Source organism: Bubalus bubalis, chromosome 15 (genome assembly GCF_019923935.1).
Source record: "Bubalus bubalis isolate 160015118507 breed Murrah chromosome 15, NDDB_SH_1, whole genome shotgun sequence".
Taxonomy (NCBI): domain Eukaryota; kingdom Metazoa; phylum Chordata; class Mammalia; order Artiodactyla; family Bovidae; genus Bubalus; species Bubalus bubalis.
In genome coordinates this window covers 7,514,161-7,538,238 of record NC_059171.1, presented here as the reverse complement: position 1 = coordinate 7,538,238, position 24,078 = coordinate 7,514,161, and the positions used below count along the sequence as shown (strand labels likewise).

At 39.2% G+C, this 24,078-nt stretch overlaps 1 protein-coding gene across 1 annotated transcript in view; it reads left to right on the top strand.

The window, feature by feature from the left end:
- MMP16 (matrix metallopeptidase 16) overlaps positions 1-24,078 on the top strand; it is a 391,105-nt gene that overhangs the window by 341,142 nt on the left and 25,885 nt on the right. Inside the window, exon 7 of the mRNA XM_025265002.3 lies at positions 8,041-8,179. Within this exon, the coding sequence (XP_025120787.1) occupies positions 8,041-8,179 (139 nt within the window). The remainder of the gene's footprint in view (positions 1-8,040; positions 8,180-24,078) is intronic.

Genomic DNA, 24,078 nt, shown 5'->3' with positions numbered 1-24,078 from the left:
GCAATTAGGTGTTGGTAATGAGGATTAGTCCCCCCTGTTATGGCAACAACTGCTCCTGAACTCTGAAACAAACTCCCTTAGGAATCTTTCAGGGTTTTTTGCTTCCTAGTTCCTTGGGAATTCTCCACTCCATCTACCTTTATCTGTTAGGAACAAACCTTTAATTCAACATAGGCATTTAACATCTAATTTGTTGATAAATAACTGTGTATCCCTTTGAAAGAAAAGAAAAAAAAAAATTCCCTTCTAGCACATTTTTCTCCTGGGCATCTGGCCTGTTTTAATCCCTTTCCCCTTAAGCTTCTGCACTTGCCTAGAGCTTTCACATAGAGTCTATACATAACTCTTTATTTCTTCCCAGTATATATTTCTTATTGCTAATTGTCTGCTCTACATTTCACATTCTCTCAGCTCAATGAAGATCCTGCTTTTAGTATACTTAGTACTGGCGGGGGTGGGGGTGGGGGGCGGGACAGGGAGAGGGGCGGAATATGACTGATTGAAGAGGAAGTCATAAAAATAAAACTCCGTAGCTCTAGCTCAACTCTTGATTCTTGTTATGTCACTTCATGAAATATCCCTTACTCATGAAATAGTTTTCCCACTCTGCACATCCTGACCATGGCATGGCACTTTGGCCAATACTATACTACAAGATGAAAAACAGAAGGGTCACCCACAGGGCAGGATGGAGCCCTTGGGGAATAGAGGCATACTTTAGAGTGAATATCCCTGGAGGCGGTGAAGTCATAAATAAAAAAAGAAGGAAGAAAAGGAAGGAGAAAGGAGGGAGAGAGAAAGCAAATGATAAAGATGCCCATTTAGAGCATATAGAAACAGGCTGGCAAATAGATAATTCCATACAGTGATCTATTTGCCATCTATTTACCACAAATAGATGGGGAAACAGTGGAAACAGAGACAGACTTTATTTTGGGGGGCTCCAAAATCACTAAAGATGGTGACTGCAGCCATGAAATTAAAAGACGCTTGTTCCTTGGAAGAAAAGCTATGACCAACATAGACAGCATATTAAAAAGCAGAGACATTACTTTGCTGACAAAGGTCCGTTTAGTCAAAGCTATGGTTTTTCCAGTAGTCATGTATGGATGTGAGAGTTGGACTTTAAAGAAGGCTGAGTGCTGAAGAATTGATGCTTTTGAACTGTGGTGTTGGAGAAGACTCTTGAGAGTCCCTTGGACTGCAAGGAGATCCAACCAGTCCATCCTAAAGGAGATCAGTCCTGGGTGTTCATTGGAAGGACTGATGTTGAAGCTGAAACTCCAATACTTTGGCTACCTGATGCGAAGAGCTGACTCATATGAAAAGACCCTGATGCTGGGAGGGATTGGGGGCAGGAGGAGAAGGGGACGACAGAGGATGAGATGGTTGGATGGCATCACTGACTCAATGGACATGAGTTTGAATAAGCTCTGGGAGTTGGTGATAGACAGGGAGGCCTGGCATGCTGTGGTCCGTGGGGTTGCAAAAAGTCAGACGCGACTGAACAACTGAACTGAACAACTGAACTGAGTACAGTGATCTAAGTACTCTGGTAGATATGGGTACTATACGGGCCTATGGCAAAATTTCTGTGGGGGCAGTTTAGTTAAATGCTGACAGATCAAGACCCATCCCCCAGGCCACGGACAAGGTTTGGTTTCATGTCTCTTTCACTGCTTTTCTCTCTCTTGGAGCACTTATTTAACACAGTGCTGGGCTTTGTTCCAGAACCGAGAAGTGCTGTGTTTGAATACGATAGATGAGGTACAAGTTATGATGAGACACAGGTGAGCATATAAACAAGATAATTTCAGAGAACAATAAGTATTATGAAGAAAATAAAACATGATGAGTTGATAGAAAAAGACTGAAGAGACAATTTTAGATTGGCTGGTTAAAAAACTAAATTGAATACACTGCCCTCTCAATTACCTTGAGTAAAAAAAAACAACACAAAAAACAGCCTGTACTTTATTCAGCAGGAACAGAGTTTTTATTGTAAATGAGACATCTTTCTTCAGGTCAGAAATAAAGGGACGGTAATTCTTGATAGGTGTGCTAATGGCCCAGCTGTTTTCTAGCTCATTATATTCACTAAATGGTAGTTCCCATTTTATAGCAGCAGCAATAATAGCATTTCACACAGCCTTTTGAAATTATTGTTTGTCTCTGTTCCCTCTAGGATGAATGTACATTCTTAAAGAGTTCATATTTTTGGAACTCCAAAATTGCTAGTTCAGTGTGAGGAATAAAATCTTTTCTGTTTTTTTCGACTCAGTTACATGATAATGTGAATTACAATTTAGATCACCCTGCCAGTATGCATGATCCTCAGATCCCAGAGGAGAGGGGGGAAGCAACGTGTCATAGTAGTGTTTGGCACGTTTGAATCTATAGTTTGTGGCTCCTTTCCCTAAAGGCAAATGATGAAGCATTTTTTAGTAAAGTCTCCTTTTCTTCATCATAATCATTGCAAACTGGTTTCTGAACAAGAGTCGATGCAAAAAGAAACAGGAAAAAAAAAAATATCAGGACCTAAAAACAAAACAGTGTCAACGCACGTGTCTTTTCATGTGCTCCTCGCATCTTTGTAGTATAGAGTTTAACCACACTTAGTACAGCGATACTCCATAACCAACATTCTTTGCCTATATGAGTGGAATAAAACCAAATAGTTATAGTATTATATTATGTATGGATAATTATTATTTTTTCACTTTTAAAAATTAGTATTCTTTTGTTAATGGTGAACAACAGGGTATGTCTGAGTCCCATACGACATGGAAAGAAAAATCTATGCATAAGCTCAAAAATGTTTGTATTGGAAGTAAAATATTACTGTTTAAGTAGAGATTCCTTGGTAATTTTTACGCCTGATGCTTTTCCATAAGTTGACTTTATAAATGTGCTGGCTGTGATGGTTTCCAGTGTATCCTACCTCCTTCCTCCCTTTTCTGTAAGAACTCTGGCCAACAGGAGGTCAGCGGCAAGATACAAACAAGCAGTCTAGGACTCTGGAGAGGTGATTCCTCGTTCTTTCCTTTGCATCATAGGCCAAAACAAAATCTACATTGTTTGAAAGGTGAAACCATGTTTTCCCATCTGCTCATGGTTCAAAATTCTTTATATATCATACCCTTGTAGAAAATGGAATGTGCACTAATCATCTGTCCATACCTAGCACCTTTATGTTCTTTTATATAGCTTTTGTCTTAGAAAATTCACTTACTTTTACTTTGTTGGCCAAGGCAAATGATGAAAAACAGGAGGAGCAGAGTAAAAGCCAGTGTAGTGGGTGGAATGAAGGGTTTCAGTTTTAGATAAGGTGATCAGAGAAGCTTTCCTCTGAAAGGAAATTTGCACAGAGACCTAAACCTCATTTTAAATTTATTCTCTCTGCAAATTAGACACAAGCCCCCCCACCTTTTTTTTTTTTTTTTGAAATGGTAATCTATAGTGATCATGGTGTGCATTTACATCCTCTGTGACAGAAAGCTGGCTTAATTATTCTTACCATTGAATCCTGCTAAGCAGAGAAGTTGTGAATATATTGAGTAGAATCACAACTGGAAAATCTGCAATATATATTGCTCTCTGCCAAGGCTACTATCAATGAAAAATAGTCATGAACTCACCTATGCTTCTGCATTACCTTGAAAAGATCTGCAGATTGGGTCTGCTTATCTTGAGGCAGAAGTTTCATTTCTTCCTTCTTTAGTGGCATGTTGGGTTGTATTCTTATCTTCAGACTGCAACTTGTTTGTCTCAAAGAGGCGTTGGCCTGTCTCAATTGTGGGGAGATGCTAGAAATGTGAAGTGCTTCTCTGAGAAAAGTTTGAGTATATTCCCAGGACATTTCATCCAATTTCTTCTGATTTGTCGGCTTAGAGAGCTTTTTGTTTTGTTTAATTGTTCCATAAATAATTATAGTCAGTTATTTCTTTGTTAGAATCCAGTAGTTTACAGCAATTTTATTTTAGGATATATATTACCATAATTTTAAAATGTTTTATATGGAGATTGGAAAGACTTCACCACTCAGTTAAAACCCCTGCTGCAGATAGACCAAAATGCTTTTGTTTTTGCTTTAAATTATCAGAATATCATGTGTCCACATAGTATTGACATTAAACTCTGGGCCTTACTGCCCATATATATTTTATTAGATTAACCTTTTCATGACATAATTTTTATCTTAAAATCACATAAATGTGCCTCCTGCATGTTGATCAAAACATTTATCAATTCAAGCTGCCTAATATTATGGAAATTATGAACAGAAAGTTAACAGCATACCATTTCTGTCCTTTAGTGTGTCCATCTTGGCATGAAATGTTCCCTTGGTATCTCTAATTTTCTTGAAGAGATCTCTAGTAATATGCAGAGTTCAGTTCAGTCCAGTTCAGTTCAGTCGCTCAGTCGTGTCCGACTCTTTGTGACCCCATGAATTGCAGCACGCCAGGCAATGGCACCCCACTCCAGTCCTCTTGCCTGGAAAATCCCATGGATGGAGGAGCCTGGTGGGCTGCAGTCCATGGGGTCGCGAAGAGTTGGACACGACTGAGCGACTTGACTTTCACTTTTCACTTTCATGCATTGGAGAAGGAAATGGCAACCCACTCCAGTGTTCTTGCCTGGAGAATCCCAGGGACAGGGGAGCCTGGTTAGCTGCTGTCTATGGGGTCGCACAGAGTCGGACATGACTGAAGCGACTTAGCAGCAGCAGCAGCAGCAGCAGGCCTCCCTGTCCATCACCAACTCCCGGAGCTTACTTAAACTCATGTCCATCGAGTCAGTGATGCCATCCAGCCATCTCATCCTCTGTCTTCCCCTTCTCCTCCTGCCCCCAATCCCTCCCAGCATCAGGGTCTTTTCCAAAGAGTCAACTCTTCGTATGAAGTGGCCAAAATACTGGAGTTTCAGCTTTAGCATCATTCCTTCCAAATAACACCCAGGACTGATCTCCTTTAGAATGGACTGGTTGGATCTCCTTGCAGTCCAAGGGACTCTCAAGAGTCTTCTCCAACACCACACTTCAAAAGCATCAATTCTTCGGCGCTCAGCTTTCTTCACAGTCCAACTCTCACATCCATACATAACTACTGGAAAAACCATAGCCTTGACTAGATGGACCTTTGTTGACAAAGTAATGTCTCTGCTTTTGAATATGCTATCTAGGTTGGTCATAACTTTCCTTCCAAGGAGTAAGCGTCTTTTAATTTCATGGCTGCAGTCACCATCTGCAGTGATTTTGGAGCCCGAAAATATTAAGTCTGACACTGTTTCCACTGTTTCCCCATCTATTTCCCATGAAGTGATGGGACCAGATGCCATGATCTTTGTTTTCTGAATGTTGAGCTTTAATCCAACTTTTTCACTCTCCTCTTTCACTTACATCAGGATGCAGAGTAAATCATGCTAAATGCTGGGCTAGATGAATCACAAGCTGGAATCAAGTTTCCTGGAAGAAATATCAACAACCTCAGATATGTAGATCATACTACTCTAATTACAGAAAGTGAAGTCAGGAGGTAAAGTGACTTTTGAGGAGGTTGAAAGAGGAGAGTGAAAAAGCTGGCTTGAAACTCAACATTAAAAAACTAAGATCATGGCATCCCATCTCATCGCTTCATGGCAAATAGAAGGGGAGAAAGTGGAGGCAGTGACAGACTTTATTTTCTTGGGCTCCAAAATCACTGTGATGGTGACTGCATCCATGAAATTAAGGGATGCTTGCTCCTTAGAAGGAAAGCTGTGATAAACCTAGACAGCATATTAAAAAGTGGAGACATCACTTTGCCAACAAAAGTCCGTCTAGTCAAAGCTATGGTTTTTCCAGTAGTCATGTATGGATGTGAGAGTTGCACTATAAAGAAAGCTGAGCACTGAAGAATTGATACTTTTGAACCATGGTGTTAGAGAAGACTCTTGAGAGTCCCTTGGACTGCAAGGAGATCCACCCAGTCCATCCTAAAGGAAATCAGTCCTGAATATTCATTGGAAGGACTGATGCTGAAGCTGAAACTCCAATACTTTGGCTACCTGATGTGAAGAGCTGACTCATTGGAAAAGACACTGATGCTGGGAAAGATTGAAAGTGGGAGGAGAAGGGGACAGCAGAGGATGAGATGACTGGATGGCGTCACTGACTCAGTGGACATGAGTTTGAATAAACTCTGGGAATTGGTGATGGACAGGAAGGCCTGGTGTGCTATAGTCCATGTGGTCTCAAAGAATCGGACACGACCGAGTGACTGAGCTGATTCCAGTAGTCAAGTATGTATTATGAGACTTTATCCTTAAGGAAGGTTGATGACTGAAGAATTGATGCTTTGAAATTGTGGTGCTGGAGTAGACTCTTGAGAGTCCTTTGAACTTCAAGGAGATCAAACCAGTCAATCCTAAAGGAAATCAAACCTGAATATGCATTGGCAAGATTGATGGTGAAGCTGATACTTTGGCCATCTGATGCGAAGAGCTGACACATTGGAAAAGACCTTCATGCTAGGGACCATTGAAGACAAAAGGCGAAGGAGGTGGCTGAGGATAAGATGGTTAGATAGTATCGCCAAGTCAGTGAACATGAAATTGAGCATATTCTGGGAGTTGCTGCTGCTGCTAAGTCGCTTCAGTCGTGTCCAACTCTGTTCGACCCCAGAGATGGCAGCCCACCAGGCTCCCCTGTCCCTGGGATTCTCCAGGCAAGAACACTGGAGTGGGTTGCCATCTTCTCCAATGCATGAAAGTGAAAAGTGAAAGTGAAGTCGCTCAGGTTGTCTACTTGAAAGTTACACAGTCGTGTCCGACTCCTAGCGACCCCATAGACTGCAGTCTACCAGGCTCCTCCATCCATTGGATTTTCCAGGCAAGAGTACTGGAATGGGGTGCCATTGCCTTCTCCGATTCTGAGAGTTAGTGGAGGCCAAAAGAGTCTGACATGCTGCAGTCTATGAGGTCACAAGAAGTAATGCATGACTTAGCAACTTAACAACAACCACATAATTTCCAATGAAACCTTGCTTGAAATATAATTAAATATTTAATTTTAATTTATTGAACACTAATTTTTAAAATATACCTGTTTTTATAATATTAAACCACTTTGGATAGTCTATAAATTATTCCAAAATTTTCAATAGAAAACAATTTAATGTCATCAGATATAACTTTTGGGGGAATAATTTTTGCCCTTAGTCAGAATTTATGGTGAAAAATATATTGTGTTTTGTCTAAAAAGTGAAAAATATTCACAAATATCTGCTTCAGGGCAAGGCAGATACATAATTCGCTGGTGATAATAGTAAACACATTTAATATAAAATGACCTGTGGTATGACTGAGTGAAGTATAGGTTATTATGACAGCAAATAGAAGTAATTGACCTATTCTTTAATCCACTCTAATGATCTTCCTTCAAGATTCCTTTGTTCAGTATAATTTATACTGTAAAAATTATACAGTGATAATTTATATAGTGTGTGTGTATATATATATATATATATATATATATATAATGACAGTATAATTTATTGTCCAAACCACGATACATTTGAAGGTGAAAGAGGACTCTGTTTATAATTACATGAGACAGTAGTATAACATGGGCATGCTAGGAGGTATGGCCCCCCTATTTTATCCCAGCACTTTAGGTGTAGAGACCTTGCATATGTCTATAAATACAAAGGTGCATGTGTGTTGCTATGCTGCTTTTATATTTTGGAAAGCTCACTTAATCCACAAATCTGGCAGGGTCTTGTCTGTGCTACCTCTGTTTTTCATCTAGAGATGATGTAAACTACTAAGATTAAGTATTTGTATGTTATCTTTTTAAACACAATGTGTAGATTAGACACTGGGTAGTTTACTACAAGAATCTTTGTGATCATTGTGGGCAAGTTGTTCAACTGATTATTTGACTGTTTTGATGCAGGACAGTGATAAGAGCGCTAGCACTGCCTGTGAAAGCATTAAACCCTTGTCCAGGGAAGTTCCTGGAGGCCTCGCTCTTGTTGAGAGTTGCTTCTGTTCGCTCTGCAGGACCAGTGGTTTTGGCGAGTGAGAAACCACAGGGTGATGGACGGATACCCCATGCAGATCACTTACTTCTGGCGGGGCTTGCCTCCTAGTATTGATGCAGTTTATGAAAACAGTGATGGAAATTTTGTCTTCTTTAAAGGTAAGGAATATTTCCCATGTCTTGCTCTGTTATATCCTGGTCTCATTGCCCAGGACCTTGTTGTACACATAGGGATGAATAAATAAAACCTATTGTGTGAGTTTAGGTAGCTAATTCATTCTATAAAATGAACCACATATGTTAGCTACAAATATAAATGAAGCAAGATCAAAGATAATTTTTAATTCTCTAATTTATGTTTTCTCATACAATATCCCCATTTGTAAGTCAAATTTAAGAGGCACTGTGATCACTTAGAATTTTTAGATTTGGCCTAAAGGCACCAGAGAAATAAATATACAGATTAATAAATTAATTATTTAAAAGTAATTTTTCTAAGTTATTTGGGTTTTTTTTAAGAGTATTTGGGATTGCTTGCAGTTTTTACACAATGAAATTCATTTCACTTATTTTCATATATAATCTCTTCAATGTAATTTAGTCAACTTAATCTCTTTACATGATTTAGTCAATTTCTGTTAAATAGTTTTCAATAAACTAAGAAATTACTCATAAAGATAAGAAAAACTTATGAATAGAAAAAAGTCACCCAATCATTTTACCCAATAAAATCTGTTGTTTGTTATTTATCTGAGTGACAAATTTCAATTGCACAAATACTAATGTCTAGCATGCAAAAGTGAGATTATTTGAATTAAATTAAACTGAACTTAAGTCAAGTGACTGGTCCTCCCATCTTCTAAAGCTGTTCTGTGCTTAGTTGCTCAGTCATGTCTGACTTTTTGTGACTCCATGGACTGTAGCCCACCAGGCTCCTCTGTCCATGGGGATTTTCCAGACAGGAATACTGGAGTGGGTTACCATGCCCTCCTCCAGGGAATCTTCCCAACCCAGGGATTGAACCCAGGTCTCCCGCATTGCGGGTGGATTCTTTTGCTAATATTCAAAACAATAACTCTTAAGATCTTAAGTCTGTTGGGGGCAGGGGGCCCAGGGAAAAGAGACTGACTGAGTTGAAGGATTCAAAGAACTGTGAAGAGAACAAATTTGAGTTGACTTGAGGAAAAGTAGAATGCAGAATGAATGTGACTGAATGGATTACTTAAGAGTCTAAAGGACTGAGAATAAGCTTAAATAAGGATTGAGATTGCGGGAAAAGAAAAAGGAATCTTAAGAAAATAAAGCAATTATTCTCAGGACCAAACTAGAAGAATTTGTAGTGGTGATGAGAGTAATGAAAATACAGGATTTGTGAGATACTTGTCATACTTGTCATATTTTAAGTGAAGTCCAAACCACCCATATAAAATCAAGGTGTATACTCAGAATTTATTTTGTCTTTACAAATTATAACCTGAGAAAGAGGGGGTAATGTACATTAATTATAAGAATACCATGGTCCTGAAGTCATATTGCTAATTTTGAGCACTTACTAGCTGTATAAACTATACAGCTACTCAAGTCCATGTGCCTCAGTTTCTCCACCTGGAAAATGGTGGTACTACTGTTCCCCATCTCAGGATTGAAGACTAAATTAAGAGTACATGGGAAGTGCTTGGTACAAGTAAGCCCTCAATAAGTGCCAACTGTTGCTGCTGGTGGTACGATTACTATTAATATTATTGCCCTCCTGCTCTCTATAATAAGTATATAAAGGAAGTAGACATGTACTGTATCTTGCAGACAAAGAAAAGATACATCTGAAGGGTCTGGATCTTAGAGCCATGATACTTGGAAAGAAATTATCCTCCCCTGCATTTTTCTTTGGTCCTGTGTGTGGTAGCAGCAAAAAAAAAAAAAAAAAAAAAAAAAAGAGGGAAGACGCAACCCTGGGTAGCCTACAGCTGGAGGGCTGTCCCAGGCGGTCCCCTCTCATCCCAGGATCAATAGTGTTCTCTTACAAAACTGCCTGAGGAGAAACTGCCACAGTCCTAAATCAGTGTTCCTCCAGTTCTTTATTGCCGCAGGGCCTTCTCACTTTTTATCCATGTTGCCTCTCCTCACTCCCTCACTCTGGAATGGCTAGCTCCTTTTCATCTTTCAACAGCTGGCATAAAAGGGATCTCTTCAGAGTGCACTCCCTGTCCACTCCATTTAAAGCAGTGTCTTCCAGCTTGCACCAGCCCTTGCAAAATGTGAAATCACCTGTAGCATTCAAATGTAAATTTCATGACAGATGGAACTGGTTTCTATTTTCTTACACACCACTATGTTTTCAGTGCCCAGAGCAGTGTTGGGTGCATAGTAGGTGCTCAACACACATTTTGATAAAAGTGGTATGGTTAAACATTTCTTTGACTCAGTCTGGTGTTTCTTATGTCGAGATGCTAACAGAACAACTCTGTCTCTTGTCACATATATACTTCTGAATGTTTAGCTTGTCAGTGGTGCCTCTTGATATACTGTCATTATAAAGAAATGTCTAATCTTAAAACTTTGCCACTCCAAGGACCCTGCTATGATGCTTCCTTCTCACATTACCTTCAAATAAAGGTGGACATGCAGCTCCTTTATTCCAAATGCCATTGCTTATCCAGAGGGAGCCAGAAGCTCTGGTTGCTTCCAATAAGACTATTCCTTTTTCTGGTATCTATCTCATTATTGTCACGAGGATTAAGAGTCCCAGAACTCTGGGCTTTGGGTGACACACCACCCCCTTTCTTATCTTTCTTGAAGCAATCACACAATCAAAATCCCTGTTCCAGCTTGCCACCATCTCTTAATGGCCTTTATCACCTGAAAGTGTAGGTAATCAGATCATCTCTTTCATCTCAAGACCATCATCGCCAACTTGCTCTAGGGACATTGAGACCACTTCATCTCTAGGGATCCAACTTCCCTCCCTGTTTAATTTTTTACATATTGTCTGGTAAACTATATGCTTCACTTGTTTATCGCTCATCTGTATCCTTCTCACTGGAATATTGGCTCATAAGGTCCAGATCTCTAGTTCGTTATTTATTTATTTATTTCATTTTAATACTGTTGTTTCCAGTACCTCAAACCAGGAGTTGATAAACTTTTCTCGGTAATGACCAAATAGCAAATATTTCAGCCGTTGAAGCCTGTACTATCTCAGTTACAGATCCTTTTATTTTTCAACCTTCAAAAATGTAAATACTCTTCTTAGATTGTGGGCTGTACAAAAACAGGAGCTTGTCCTAGTTGCTGAACTCTGTTTTAATCAATGTCTGGAATGTAGTAAACACTAAACAAATAATTATTGAATGGATGAAGTATAAAACGCAAGACCTAATCTGTGTTTGTATTCACAGCTCTACACAAGTTGGTCTCAGCCTCTACCAGTCATCCTGAATGACTGTTACTAATGTATTTAAGCATTATTCTTCTCCAAGTTGTTCTTTTCTTGGCCCTCTTTCTCTTTGTTTCTTTCTCCTTGTTTTTCTCTTCTTCTAATATGTACTATGTGCATGCGTGCTCAGTTGCTGACTCTTTGCAACCCTGTAGACTGTAGCCCACCAGAGTCCTCTGTCCATGGGATTTTTCAGGCAAGAATGCTGAAGTAAGTTACCATTTTCACCTCCAGGGGGGCTTCCTGATGCAAAGATCTAACTTGTACCTCCTGCCTTATGCAGTGGAAGTTGTCAATACACAATTATAAAAACATCTATAGATGTAGTCAGTTTTATATTCATAGAATTTTATTGCTTTTTGATATGCAAAGATGTAGTATCAGTGTTGTCTTTGCTTCCAGCTAATATGTAACAACAGGGATCAGATTTGACCTTCCACCTAAAACCACTAAAAATTGGATAAAGTATATAAAACAATAATTTTCATGACATTGGACATCAAGAAAGGTAGTGAATCTTGACAGTTAAAAACAAAGAGAAGTAAGCCCAGAAATTGCCCTAGCTTCCTGTCTTGAAAGAATTCTAGGCTATGGACCAACATCTAAGAATCCAGGTAGAGCTCAAAAGATTCTCTCAGTTGAGGAGACAGAGCTGAGAGTCTAGGACACCAAGGTGCCTACAGTTAACAAGACAAAGTAATGCAGAGGAAAGAGCTGTACAGACTGAAGACGTGGAGTTTTGTAGCGGAAACTCCTAACGTATGAGAGAGAGAATTGGACTGTATATGTGTATAAGCATGCAACTGAAGTCTAGAGAAAGAATCATGAAATGGATATAAAAGAAACAAAGCCTGACACTTACATAGGGCTAACGTAAGTACTTGTTGCCACCAGTCACGGGTTGTCCGTGCACAGTGAACATAGTCTTGCCTCAGTAGTGGGGAATTTTATCCTAGAAGGAGCACTGTTTCATTCCTCCCTAACAAATCTTAAAACACCTGAAGTAATCACATTGTTTTGAAGTAACAGTCCTAAAACTAAGGTCAAGAATAATTGTAGGGATACAAAAATATCCATATAGTCAGGAAAAATTCACAGTGTCTGACTTTCCCCATAAGATCAGAAATAAGACAAATGTATCCACACTTCCCAGTTGTATTCAATATTTTATGCATACATGCTCAGTCATGTCTGACTCTCTGTGACCCCATGGACTATAGCCCATCAGGTACCTCTGTCCATGGAATTTCCAGGCAAGAAAACTGAAATGGATTAGCATTTGCTACTCGAGGCGATCTTCCCGACCCAGGGATCGAACCCACATCTCCTGAATTTCCAGCATTGGCAGACAGATTCTTTACCACTGTGCCCCCTGGGAAGCCCCATTGTACTGGGTGTTATGCACTAGTGTAATAAACAGGAACTAAAACAGTGTTCACAGACAATGTGATTGTCTGTGTAGAAAATTGGATGCCATCAGCCATTTATCTATAATTGGTCAGTGAGTTTAGCAAGATTGCAAGCTATAATACTATCACGCAAAAATTAATTATATTTATATATGTTTTCAAGACTGTGAAGAGTCTGAGATTTTATCCTAAGCTAATAAGTTAGCCTACCACACTTTCATGAATGTTGGTAGAAGATATGAAACTCCTGACTCAGAGAAAAAGAGAGGATCAAAAGAAGTAGCCATTTATATGAGTTCCCTGAGCCCCAGTTCTCAAGGGTGATGTGAAATTGACCCATTGAAATACTTGTAATCAGATATGTGAAGGAGAGGAACCACATTCTTAGCAAACTTAAATGTTTTATAATAAGCTGTAAATGGCCCAAATTTTCCCCAGAGGGAGGCATTTTATTTATTTTACTGAAAAGTAAGCAAATCCTCCCTTTACTATGGAGGGAGATTCTTTATAACCCAAGATTGTTGATACACTAACATCTTTGAAAATAAAGTCCAAAAGAGAGACACTATCAGTGCCTCTGCTCATGAGAGGTGCTGAGAAGCAAGTGACCTACAGAGAATTGTCTTCCATCATATACTAGCAAACAATAATCAATAATTGGAATTTTTTAAAGATTACAAAGGCATCAAAATACCAAATATTTAGGGATAAAGCCAAATAACATGTGGATCGCCTATACACTGAAAACTACAAAAAAATTGCTAAATGAAACTAAAGAATACAAATAAATAGATAAATGTGACTTATTCATAGATTTGACAAGTTGAATCCTGCCAAATTTATTGGATTCCTAACCACTGGACTGCCAGGGTATTCCCTCAAGTCTTACTTTAAAGTGATATTAGTCAAAAGAGCATGACATTGGTGTAAAGATACAAAATATATATATATATATATATAAGAGAATAAATTATATAAATATACAAATAAGACATATATATAATATAGAGAATCCAGAAATAAACTAAAAACATATATGAAATAGTAATTTCTCACAATAGTACAAAGGAAATTTAGTGGAAACATAATTTTTCAACAAGTGATGGTGAAAGCATGGGATGTTCACATGCAAAAAAACAAGTAAATAAACTTTAATGGAACAACAGACTGGTTCCAAATAGGAAAAGGAGTATGTCAAGGCTGTATATTGTCACCCTGCTTATTTAGCTTATATGCAGAATACATCATGAAAAACACTGGGCTGGAAGAAGCACAAGCTGGAATCAAGATTGCCAGGACAAATATCAATAACCTCAGATATGCAGATAATACCACCCTTATGGCAGAAAGTGGAGAGGAACTAAAGAGCCTCTTGATGAAAGTGAAAGAAGAGAGTGAAAAAGTTGACTTAAAGCTGAACATTCAGAAAACTAAGATCAAGGCATCTGGTCCCATCACTTCATGGGCAATAGATGGGGAAACAGTGTCAGACTATTTTGGGGGGCTCCAAAATCACTGCTGGAGAAGGCAATGGCACCCCACTCCAGTACTCTTGCCTGGAAAACCCCATGGATGGAGGAGCCTGGTAGGCTGCTATCCATGGGGTCGCTAAGAGTCGGACACGACTGAGCAACTTCACTTTCACTTTTCACTTTCATGCATTGGAGAAGAAAATGGCAACCCACTCCAGTGTTCTTGCCTGGAGAATCCCAGGGACAGGGGAGCCTGGTGGGCTGCCATCTGTGGGGTCACACAGAGTCGGACACAACTGAAGTGACTTAGCAGCAAAATCACTGCAGATGGTGATTGCAGCCATGAAATTAAAAGACACTTACTCCTTGGAAGGAAAGTTATGACCAACCTAGATAGCATATTAAAAAGCAGACACATTACTTTGCCAACAAAGGTCCGTCTAGTCAAGGCTATGGTTTTTCCAGTGGTCATGTATGGATGTGAGAGTTGGACTGTGAAGAAAACTGAGTGCCGAAGAATTGATGCTTTTGAACTGTGGTGTTGGAGAAGACTCTTGAGAGTCCCTTGGACTGCAAGGAGATCCAACCAGTCCATTCTAAAGGAGATTAGTCCTGGGTGTTCTTTGGAAGGAACGATGCTAAAGCTGAAACTCCAATACTTTCAACCTCATCAGAAGAGTTGACTCATTGGAAAAGACTCCGATGTGGCAGGAATTGGGGGCAGGAGGAGAAGGGGACAACAGAGGATGAGATGGCTGGATGGCATCACTGACTCGATGGACGTGTTTGAGTGAACTCCGGGAGTTGGTGATGGACAGGGAGGCCTGGCGTGCTGCAATTCATGGGGTTGCAGAGAATCGGACATGCCTGAGCGACTGAACTGAACTGAACTGAATCCACACCTTGTGCCATATGTAAAAGTGATTTCTAAGTGGTTCAAACCTAAATGTGAGACATATAACTATAAAACAACTAGGAAAAAAACAGGATTAAAATATACATGACTTTGACTTAAGCCAAAATTTCTTATATTTGATGCCAAAATCACAATTCATAAAAGAAAATGGTAAATTGGACAACATCAACATTTTTAAAATTTGCTCTTCAGTGACACCAAGAGTATAAAAAGGCATGCCATCAGTGAGGAGACAATATTTGAAAATCACATATATTAGGAAAGATTTGTTTGTATCCAGCATATGTAAGGAACTCTCAGAATTCAATAAAAAGAAAACAAGCAACTCAGAAATGAGCAAGGATTGGAAAAGAAACTTTAACAAGGATGATAAATGGATGCCAAGAAAGCACATGAAAAGATGCTAAGTAGTACTAGTCATTCAGTTCAGTTCAGTTCAGTCGCTCAGTCGTGTCCAACTCTCTGTGACCCCATGCATCACAGCACGCCAGGCCTCCCTGTCCATCATCAACTCGCATATTTCACCCAAACTCATGTCAATCGAGTTGGTGATGCCATCCAGCCATCTCATCCTCTGTCGTCCCCTTCTCCTCCTGCCCCCAATCCCTCCCAGCATCAGAGTCTTTTCCAGTGAGTCAACTCCTCGCATAAGGTAGCCAAAGTATTGGAGTTTCAGCTTTAGCATCAGTCCTTCCAATAAACACCCAGAGCTGATCCCCTTTAGAATGGACTGGTTGGATCTCGTTGCAGTCCAAGGGACTCTCAAGAGTCTTTTCCAACACCACAGTTCAAAAGCATCAATTCTTTGGTGCTCAGCTTTCTTCACAGTTCAACTCTCACATCCATACATGACCACTGGAAAAACCACAGCCTTGACTAGATGGCCTTTGTTGGCAAAGTAATGTCTCTGCTTTTGAGTATGCTATCTAGGTTGGTCATAACTTTCCTTTCAAGGAGTAAGCATCTTTTAATTTCATGGCTGCAATCACCATCTGCAGTGATTTTGGAGCCCACCAAAATAAAGTCTGACACTGTTTCCACTATTTCCCCATCTATTTCCCATGACGGATGCCATGATCTTAGTTTTCTGAATGTTGAGCTCTAAGCCAACTTTTTCACTCTCCTCTTTCACTTTCGTCAAGAGGCTCTTTAGTTCCTCTTCACTTTCTGCCATAATGGTGGTGTCATCTGCATATTGAGGTTATTGATATTTCTCCCGGCAATCTGATTCCAGCTTGTGTTTCTTCCAGCCCAGCCTTTCTCACGACGTACTCTGCATATAACTTAAATAAGCAGGGTGACAGTATACAGCCTTGACGTACTCCTTTTCTATTTGGAACCAGTCTGTTGTTCTATGTCCAGTTCTAATTGTTGCTTCCTGACCTGCATATAGGTTTCTCAAGAGCAGGTCAGGTGGTCTGGTATTCCCATCGCTTTCAGAATTTTCTACAGTTTATTGTGATCCACACAGTCAAAGGCTTTGGCATAGTCAATAAAGCAGAAATAGATATTTTTCTGGAACTCTTTTGCTTTTTCGATGATACAGTGGATGTTGGCAATTAGGAAATACAAATTAAAACCTCTATGAGATGCATATTTGTTACAATGACTAAATTTAAAAAGACTGACCAGGCCAAAGTAACCCTGCCAATTTGACAATTCCTTTAAAAGTTAAGCATATAGATACCATTGCAATCAGAAATTTTTTCAAGATAAATGAAAACATTTGTGCAAAAACATATACACAAATACTCCAAGCAGACATATTTGTGATAAAAACTGGAAACTATTCATTTATTCTAAATAGGTTAATGGATAAACAAACTATGGTATATCTATATAACAGAATACTTCTCAGCAATAAAAAAGGATGAAGTACTGATTCATACTATAAATGAATGAGATTCAAATAATTATGCTGAGTTTAAAAATTCTGACAAAAAGCATACATGTTGTACTGTTACATTAACATAAAATTCTGGAAAGTGGAAAGTAATCTCTGGTGATAGTAAATACCTCAATGGGTGCCTGAGGAAAAATGAGATAGATTTGGGCAGTAACAAATAGAGAGGGGCATGAGAAAATATTTCAAGATGATGAATATTTTCATTATTTTGATTGTCTACATACATTGGATATGTTGACATATCCAATATATACATACATCGGATATGTTGACATATCCAATATATACATACATCGGATATACATATATTGAAACTTAAATTATTTGTTGCTAACATGCTGTTTATTGCTTGTTGTCTGAGTTTATGTTGGAATAGTTTCAGCAAATATTTCATTAATTTAAAAATATTGGTGACCATGGGTGGTAAAATTTTATTCCTTCATTGTTCCATAGCATATTAATTATGAGCATCCAAATTTGCTTTTATGATTCAGTCACTTACTTAAACCTAGTGCTAATCAAGCAGTCTGTCCCTGATGGCACAGATGCCTTATTCCTCAGCAACCTCTCTTCTTGGTTAAAGTTCTTGTGCTACTGAGAACAGTGACATGAGAAATTAACTAAATATTAATGTAGAATTAATTAATTTACTACATATATCATATTCAAAGCTTTATATAATACCAATTTAATTTCAGTGTTACAATTTACAATGATTATAATGTATTTTCCAATAAGTGTTTCTATTAGAACTGACTTTGTAAAATATATTGATGCCAACATTATGAATAACTTCATCTTTGCTATTTTATATTATTATCTATGTTCTATTTTTCTCTCTATTCTAATTTCTTTAGTCTTATTTTTTTCTATTTATATTTTACCATTTTATCACATTTTTGCATAATGAAGCAAGGTATAAGTATGTATATAAATATTAATATTTTAAGGAATTTTCTTGTCAACCTCACATGTGTAGTTTTAGTTTTTTCTTAGAAACCAGTTCTTAATATCTCCTTTCACTGGTCAACATGCTACTCAGTGTAGCTGCATATTGTGTAAGGCTAGGAAAGGTCGCTTTTCATTCCAATCCCAAAGAAGAGCAATGCCAAAGAATGCTCAAGCTACCATACAATTGTGCTCATTTCCCATGCTACTAAGGTTATGCTCAAAATCCTTCAAGCTAGGTTTCAGCAGTTAGTGATCCAACAACTTCCAGTACAGCTGGGTTTAGAAAAGGCAGAGGAACCATAGATCAAATTGGCAACATTTGATGGATCATAGAGAAAACAAGGAGATTCTACCTGGATCATAGAGAAAGCAAGGGAATTCCAGGAAAACATCTACTTCTGTTTCATTGACTACACTAAAGCATTTAACAGTGTGAATAAAAACAAACTGTGGAAAATTCTTAAAAAGATGGGAATACCAGACCACTTTAACTGTCTTCTGAGCAACCTGTATTCAGGTCAAGAAGCAGCAGTTAGAACCAGACATGGAACAATGGACTGGTTCCAAATTGGGAAAGGAGTACAGTCAAGGCTGTATATTGTCACCCTGCTTATTTGACTTACATGCAGAATATATCATGCAAAATGAGAGGCTGGATGAATCACAAGCTGGAATCAAGTTTTCTTGAGGCACAAATCCAGAAATATAGACCAATGGAGCACGATAGAAAGCCTAGAGATAAACCCATGCACCTATGGGTACCTTATTTTTGACAAAGGAGGCAAGAATATACAATGGGGCAAAGACAGCCTCTTCAATAAATATGGTGGGAAAACTGGACAGCTACATGTAAAAGGCTGAAATTAGAACACGTCCTAATACCATCAGTTCAGTTCAGTTCAGTTGCTCAGTCGTTTCCGACTCTTTGCGACCCCATGAATCGCAGCACGCCAGGCCTCCGTGTCCATCACCAACTCCCAGAGTTCACTCAAACTCACGTCCATTGAGTTGGTGATGCCATCCAGCCATCTTATCCTCTGTCATCCCCTTTTCCTCCTGCCCCCAATCCCTCCCACCGTCGGAGTCTTTTCCAATGAGTCAACTCTTCGCATGAGGTGGCCAAAGTACTGGAGTTTCAGCTTTAGCATCATTCCTTCCAAAGAACACCCAGAGCTGATCCCCTTTAGAATGGACTGGTTGGATCTCCTTGCAGTCCAAGGGACTCTCAAGAGTCTTCTCCAACACCACAGTTCAAAAGCATCAATTCTTCAGTGCTCAGCTTTCTTCACAGTCCAACTCTCACATCCATACATGACCACTGGAAAAACCATAGCCTTGACTAGATGTACCTTTATTGGCAAAGTAATGTGTCTGCTTTTCAATATGCTATCTAGGTTGGTCATAACTTTCCTTTCAAGGAGTAAGCATCTTTTAATTTCATGGCTGCAGTCACCATCTGCAGTGATTTTGGAGCCCACCAAAATAAAGTCTGACACAATTTCCACTGTTTCCCCATCTATTTCCCATGAAGTGATGGGACCAGATGCCATGATCTTAATTTTCTGAATGTTGAGCTTTAAGCTAACTTTTTCACTCTCCTCTTTCACTCTCATCAAGAGGCTCTTTAGTTCCTCTTCACTTTCTGCCATAAGGGTGGTATCATCTGCATATCTGAGGTTATTGATATTTCTCCCGGCAATCTTGATTCCAGCTTGTGCTTCTTCCAGCCCAGCATTTCTCATGACGTACTCTGCATATAAGTTAAATAAGCAGAGTGACAATATGCAGCCTTGACGTACTCCTTTTCCTATTTGGAACCAGTCTGTTGTTCCATGTCCAGTTCTAATTGTTGCTTCCTGACCTGCATATAGGTTTCTCAAGAGGTAGATCAGGTGGACACAAAGATAAACTTACAGTGGATTAAAGACCTAAACATAAGGCCAGAAACTATAAAACTCTTAGAGGAAAACATAGGCAGAACACTGTATGGTATAAATCACAGCAAGATTCTCTATGACCCACCTTCCAGAGTAGTGGAAATAAAACCAAACCTAAACAAGTGAGAACTAATTAAACTTAAAAGCTTTTGCACAGCAAAGGAAATTACAAGCAAGGTGAAAGACAACCCTCAGAATGAGGGACAATTTTAGCAAATGAAACAACTAACGAAGGGTTAATTTCCAAACTATATAAGCAATTCATACAACAGAATACCAGAAAAAAAAAAAAAAAACACACATCAAAAAGTGGGCAAAGACCTAAACAGACATTTCTCCAAAAGAGATGTACAGATGTCTTAGAAACACATGAAAAGATGCTCAATATAACTGGTTATTAGAAAAATGCAAATTACAGCTGCAGTGAAATATCTCATAGCGGGCACAACGGCCACCATCAAAAAATTTACAAATAATAAATGCTGGACAGAGTGTGGAGGAAAGGGAATGTAAATTGATATAGCCGCTATGGAAGACAGTATGCTACTGCTGCTAAGTTGCTTGAGTCGTGTCCGACTCTGTGCAACCCCATAGACAGCAGCCCACCTGGCTCCCCTGTCCCTGGGATTTTCCAGGCAAGAACAATGGGGTGGGTTGCCAGTTCCTTCTCCAATGGAAGATAGTATAGGGATTCCTTAAAAAGCTAGGAATAAAAATACCATATGACACATCAATCCCACTACTAAGCATAATACTCTGAGGAAATCAAAATTGAAAAAGACACATGTACCCCAACGTTCATAGCAATACTGTTTACAATAGCTAGGACATGGAAGCAGCCTAGATGTCTTATTGACAGATGAATGGATAAAGTTGTGGCACATACATAAAATGGAATATTACTCAGCCATATAAAGGAACATATTTGATTCAGTTGTAATGAGGTGGATCAACCTAGAGCCTATTATGCAGAGTGAAGTGAATCAGAGATAAACAAATACTGTATATTAATGCATATATATGGAATCTAGAAAGATGGTACTGATGAACCTATTGCAGAGCATCAATGGAGACACACATAGAGAACAGATTTATGGACATGGACTTGGGGGAGGAAGGAGAGGGTGGTACGAATGGAGAGAATAGCATGGAGACATATACATTACCATGTGTAAAATGGATGTGTAAATTGGCTAATGGGAATTTGCTGTGAGCCTAAGGGGACTCAAACCAGGGAGGGCTCTGTAACAAGCTAGAAGGGTGGGAAGGGGTGGAGGGAGGTTCAAGAGGCAGAGGACACGTGTGTGCCTATGGCTGACTCACGTTGATGTAGCAGAAGCCAGCACAATGTTGTGTAGCAATTATCCTTCATATAAAAATAAATAAATTAAAAAACACACAGATTACTGGGAGAAATATCAACCACCTTAGATGTGCAGATGATATCTATTGGCAGAAAGTGAAGAAGAACTAAAGAGCCTCTTGAGGAGGGTGAAAGAGGACAGTGAAAAAGCTGGCTTGAAACAGAAAAAAAACTTAAAATCATTAAAAAAAACTTAGATCATGGGGTCCAGTCCTATCACTTCCTGGCAAATAGAGGGGGAGAAGTGGAAGCAGTAACAGATTCTGTATTTTTGGGCTCCAAGATCACAGTGGATGGTGACTGCAGCCATGAAATTAAAAGACTCTTGCTCCTTGAAAAGAAAGCTATGGCAAACCTAGACAATGTATTAAAAATCAGGGACATCACTTTGATGACAAAGGTCCATATAGTCAAAGCTATGGTTTCTCCAGTATCATGTACAGATGTGAGAGTTGGACCATTAGGAGGACTGAGCACTTAAGAATTGATCTTCTGAATTGTGTGCTGAAGAAGATTCTTGAGAGTCCGTTGGACTACAAGGAGATCAAACCAGTCAAGAGAAACGAACCCTGAATATTCATTGGAAGGGCTGATGCTGAAGCTGAAGTTCCAATAGTTTGGCTACCTGATGCAAAGAACTGACTCATTGGAAAAGACCCTGATGCTGGGAAAGATTGAGGGCAGGAGGAGAAGGGGACGACAGAGGATGAGATAGTTGGATGGTATCACCTACTCAATGGATGTGAGTTTGAGCAAGCTCTGGGAAATAGTGAAGGACAGGGGAGGCTGGCTGGTTGCAGTCTGTGGGGTTGCAGAGTCAGACACGACCAAGTCACTGAACAACAATAACAAAGATAAATATATAAATTACAAGCCCTTCTGCTCAATGCTAGCCAGTCTCATGATTTGATATATGTGACTGTCACACGGTATTCCTGGCACTGTTTAGATCAGTTCGTTCAGTTCAGTTGCTCAGTCGTGTCCGACTCTTTGCGACCCCATGAACCACAGCAAGCCAGGCTTCCCTGTCCATCACCAACTCCCGGAATTTACTCAAACTCATATCCATTGAGTCGGTGATGCCATCCAACCATCTCATCCTCTGTCGTCCCCTTCTCCTCCCGCCTTCAATCTTTCCCAGCACCAGGGTCTTTTCAAATGAGTCAGCTCTTCGCATCAGGTGGCCAGAGTATAGGAGTTTCAGCTTCAACATAAGTCCTTCCAATGAACACCCAGGACTGATCTCCTTTAGGATGGACTGGTTGGATCTCCTTGCAGTCCAAGGAACTCTCGAGAGTCTTCTCCAACACCACAGTTCAAAAGCATCAATTCTTCAGTGCTCAGCCTTCTTCACAGTCCAACTCTTACATCCATACATGACCACTGGAAAAACCATAGCCTTGACTAGACAGACATTTGTTGGCAAAGTAATCTCTCTGCTTTTTAATATGCTGTCTAGTTGGTCATAACTTTCCTGCCAAGGAGTAAGCATCTTTTAATTTCACGGCTGCAGTTACCATCTGTAGTGATTCTGGAGCTCCCCAAAATAAAGTCAACCACTATTTCCACTGTTTCCCCATCTATTTGCCATGAAGTGATGGGACTGGATGCCATGATCTTAGCTTTCTGAATGTTGAGCTTTAAGCCAACTTTTTTTTTAGAATAGTGATGTCTAAACAGAACCCTTTATCCCTTGAATTGACAGCTGTTAAACTGAATCATTCTCTTTTATGTGTCTTCAAAAATTGGTTTATTTTATGAGAAAGCCCTAGAAATAGAAAATGTATCACATGTCAATGAAGTAATATGCTTTGTTCCAGCAACTTAACTTACTACACACTTTGTGCTAGTCAGCTATCCAAGTATCACTAATATCCAGTAATAATGTTTTGTAAGGATGATCAAGCCATGTATTTATGTTCTCAATTATTAGTCATGTTCACACTGAATGGTTATGAGTTGATAATATCAAAAATCTATGTTAGAAACTGAATTGGTGCAATGTCCTTCGAGAGTCAGACATAAATTTAAAAAACACCTTTCGTGTTGTCCAAATCAGTAGTAATAATAATTAAGTAGTTCAATAGTTGTCTGAAAAGTTTTCTCGTTGTTATTAATAAATAACCTTTAAGCAGAATTTATCCTTTTTGACAATTTCATTTCAAAAGGCAAAAATCACTTATAGAATAGGAACTAGAATATCTAAGGTAGAAAAGAGGAAGGGAATAAAGTTTGGGAATAAGAAAGACATACAAAAGACGTGTATCAAAAGTGAAGTCAAGTGAAGTGAAAGTCGTTCAGCTGTGTCCAACTCTTTGCGACCCCATGGACTATACAGTCCATGGAATTCTCCAGGCCAGAATACTGGAGTGGGTAGCCTTTTCCTTCTCCAGGGGATCTTCCCAACCCAGGGGTTGAACCCAGGTCTCCCGCATTGCAGATGGATTCTTTACAGCTGAGCCACAGGGGAAGCCCATATCAAAAGCAAAGAGTTGTCTAAAATATGTGATACTGGAAGATGACAAAAAATAATAGTTTGCTTAAGAAATGGTTTATGTGACTTGCATTATTACTTTACTTTAGAAGCTCATAAACTGCAATTTCTTTATGCTTCTTTCACTCTTGAAAGGTTTAGGAAGTGCTAATGAAGTTCATTTAGGGTAGAAATATA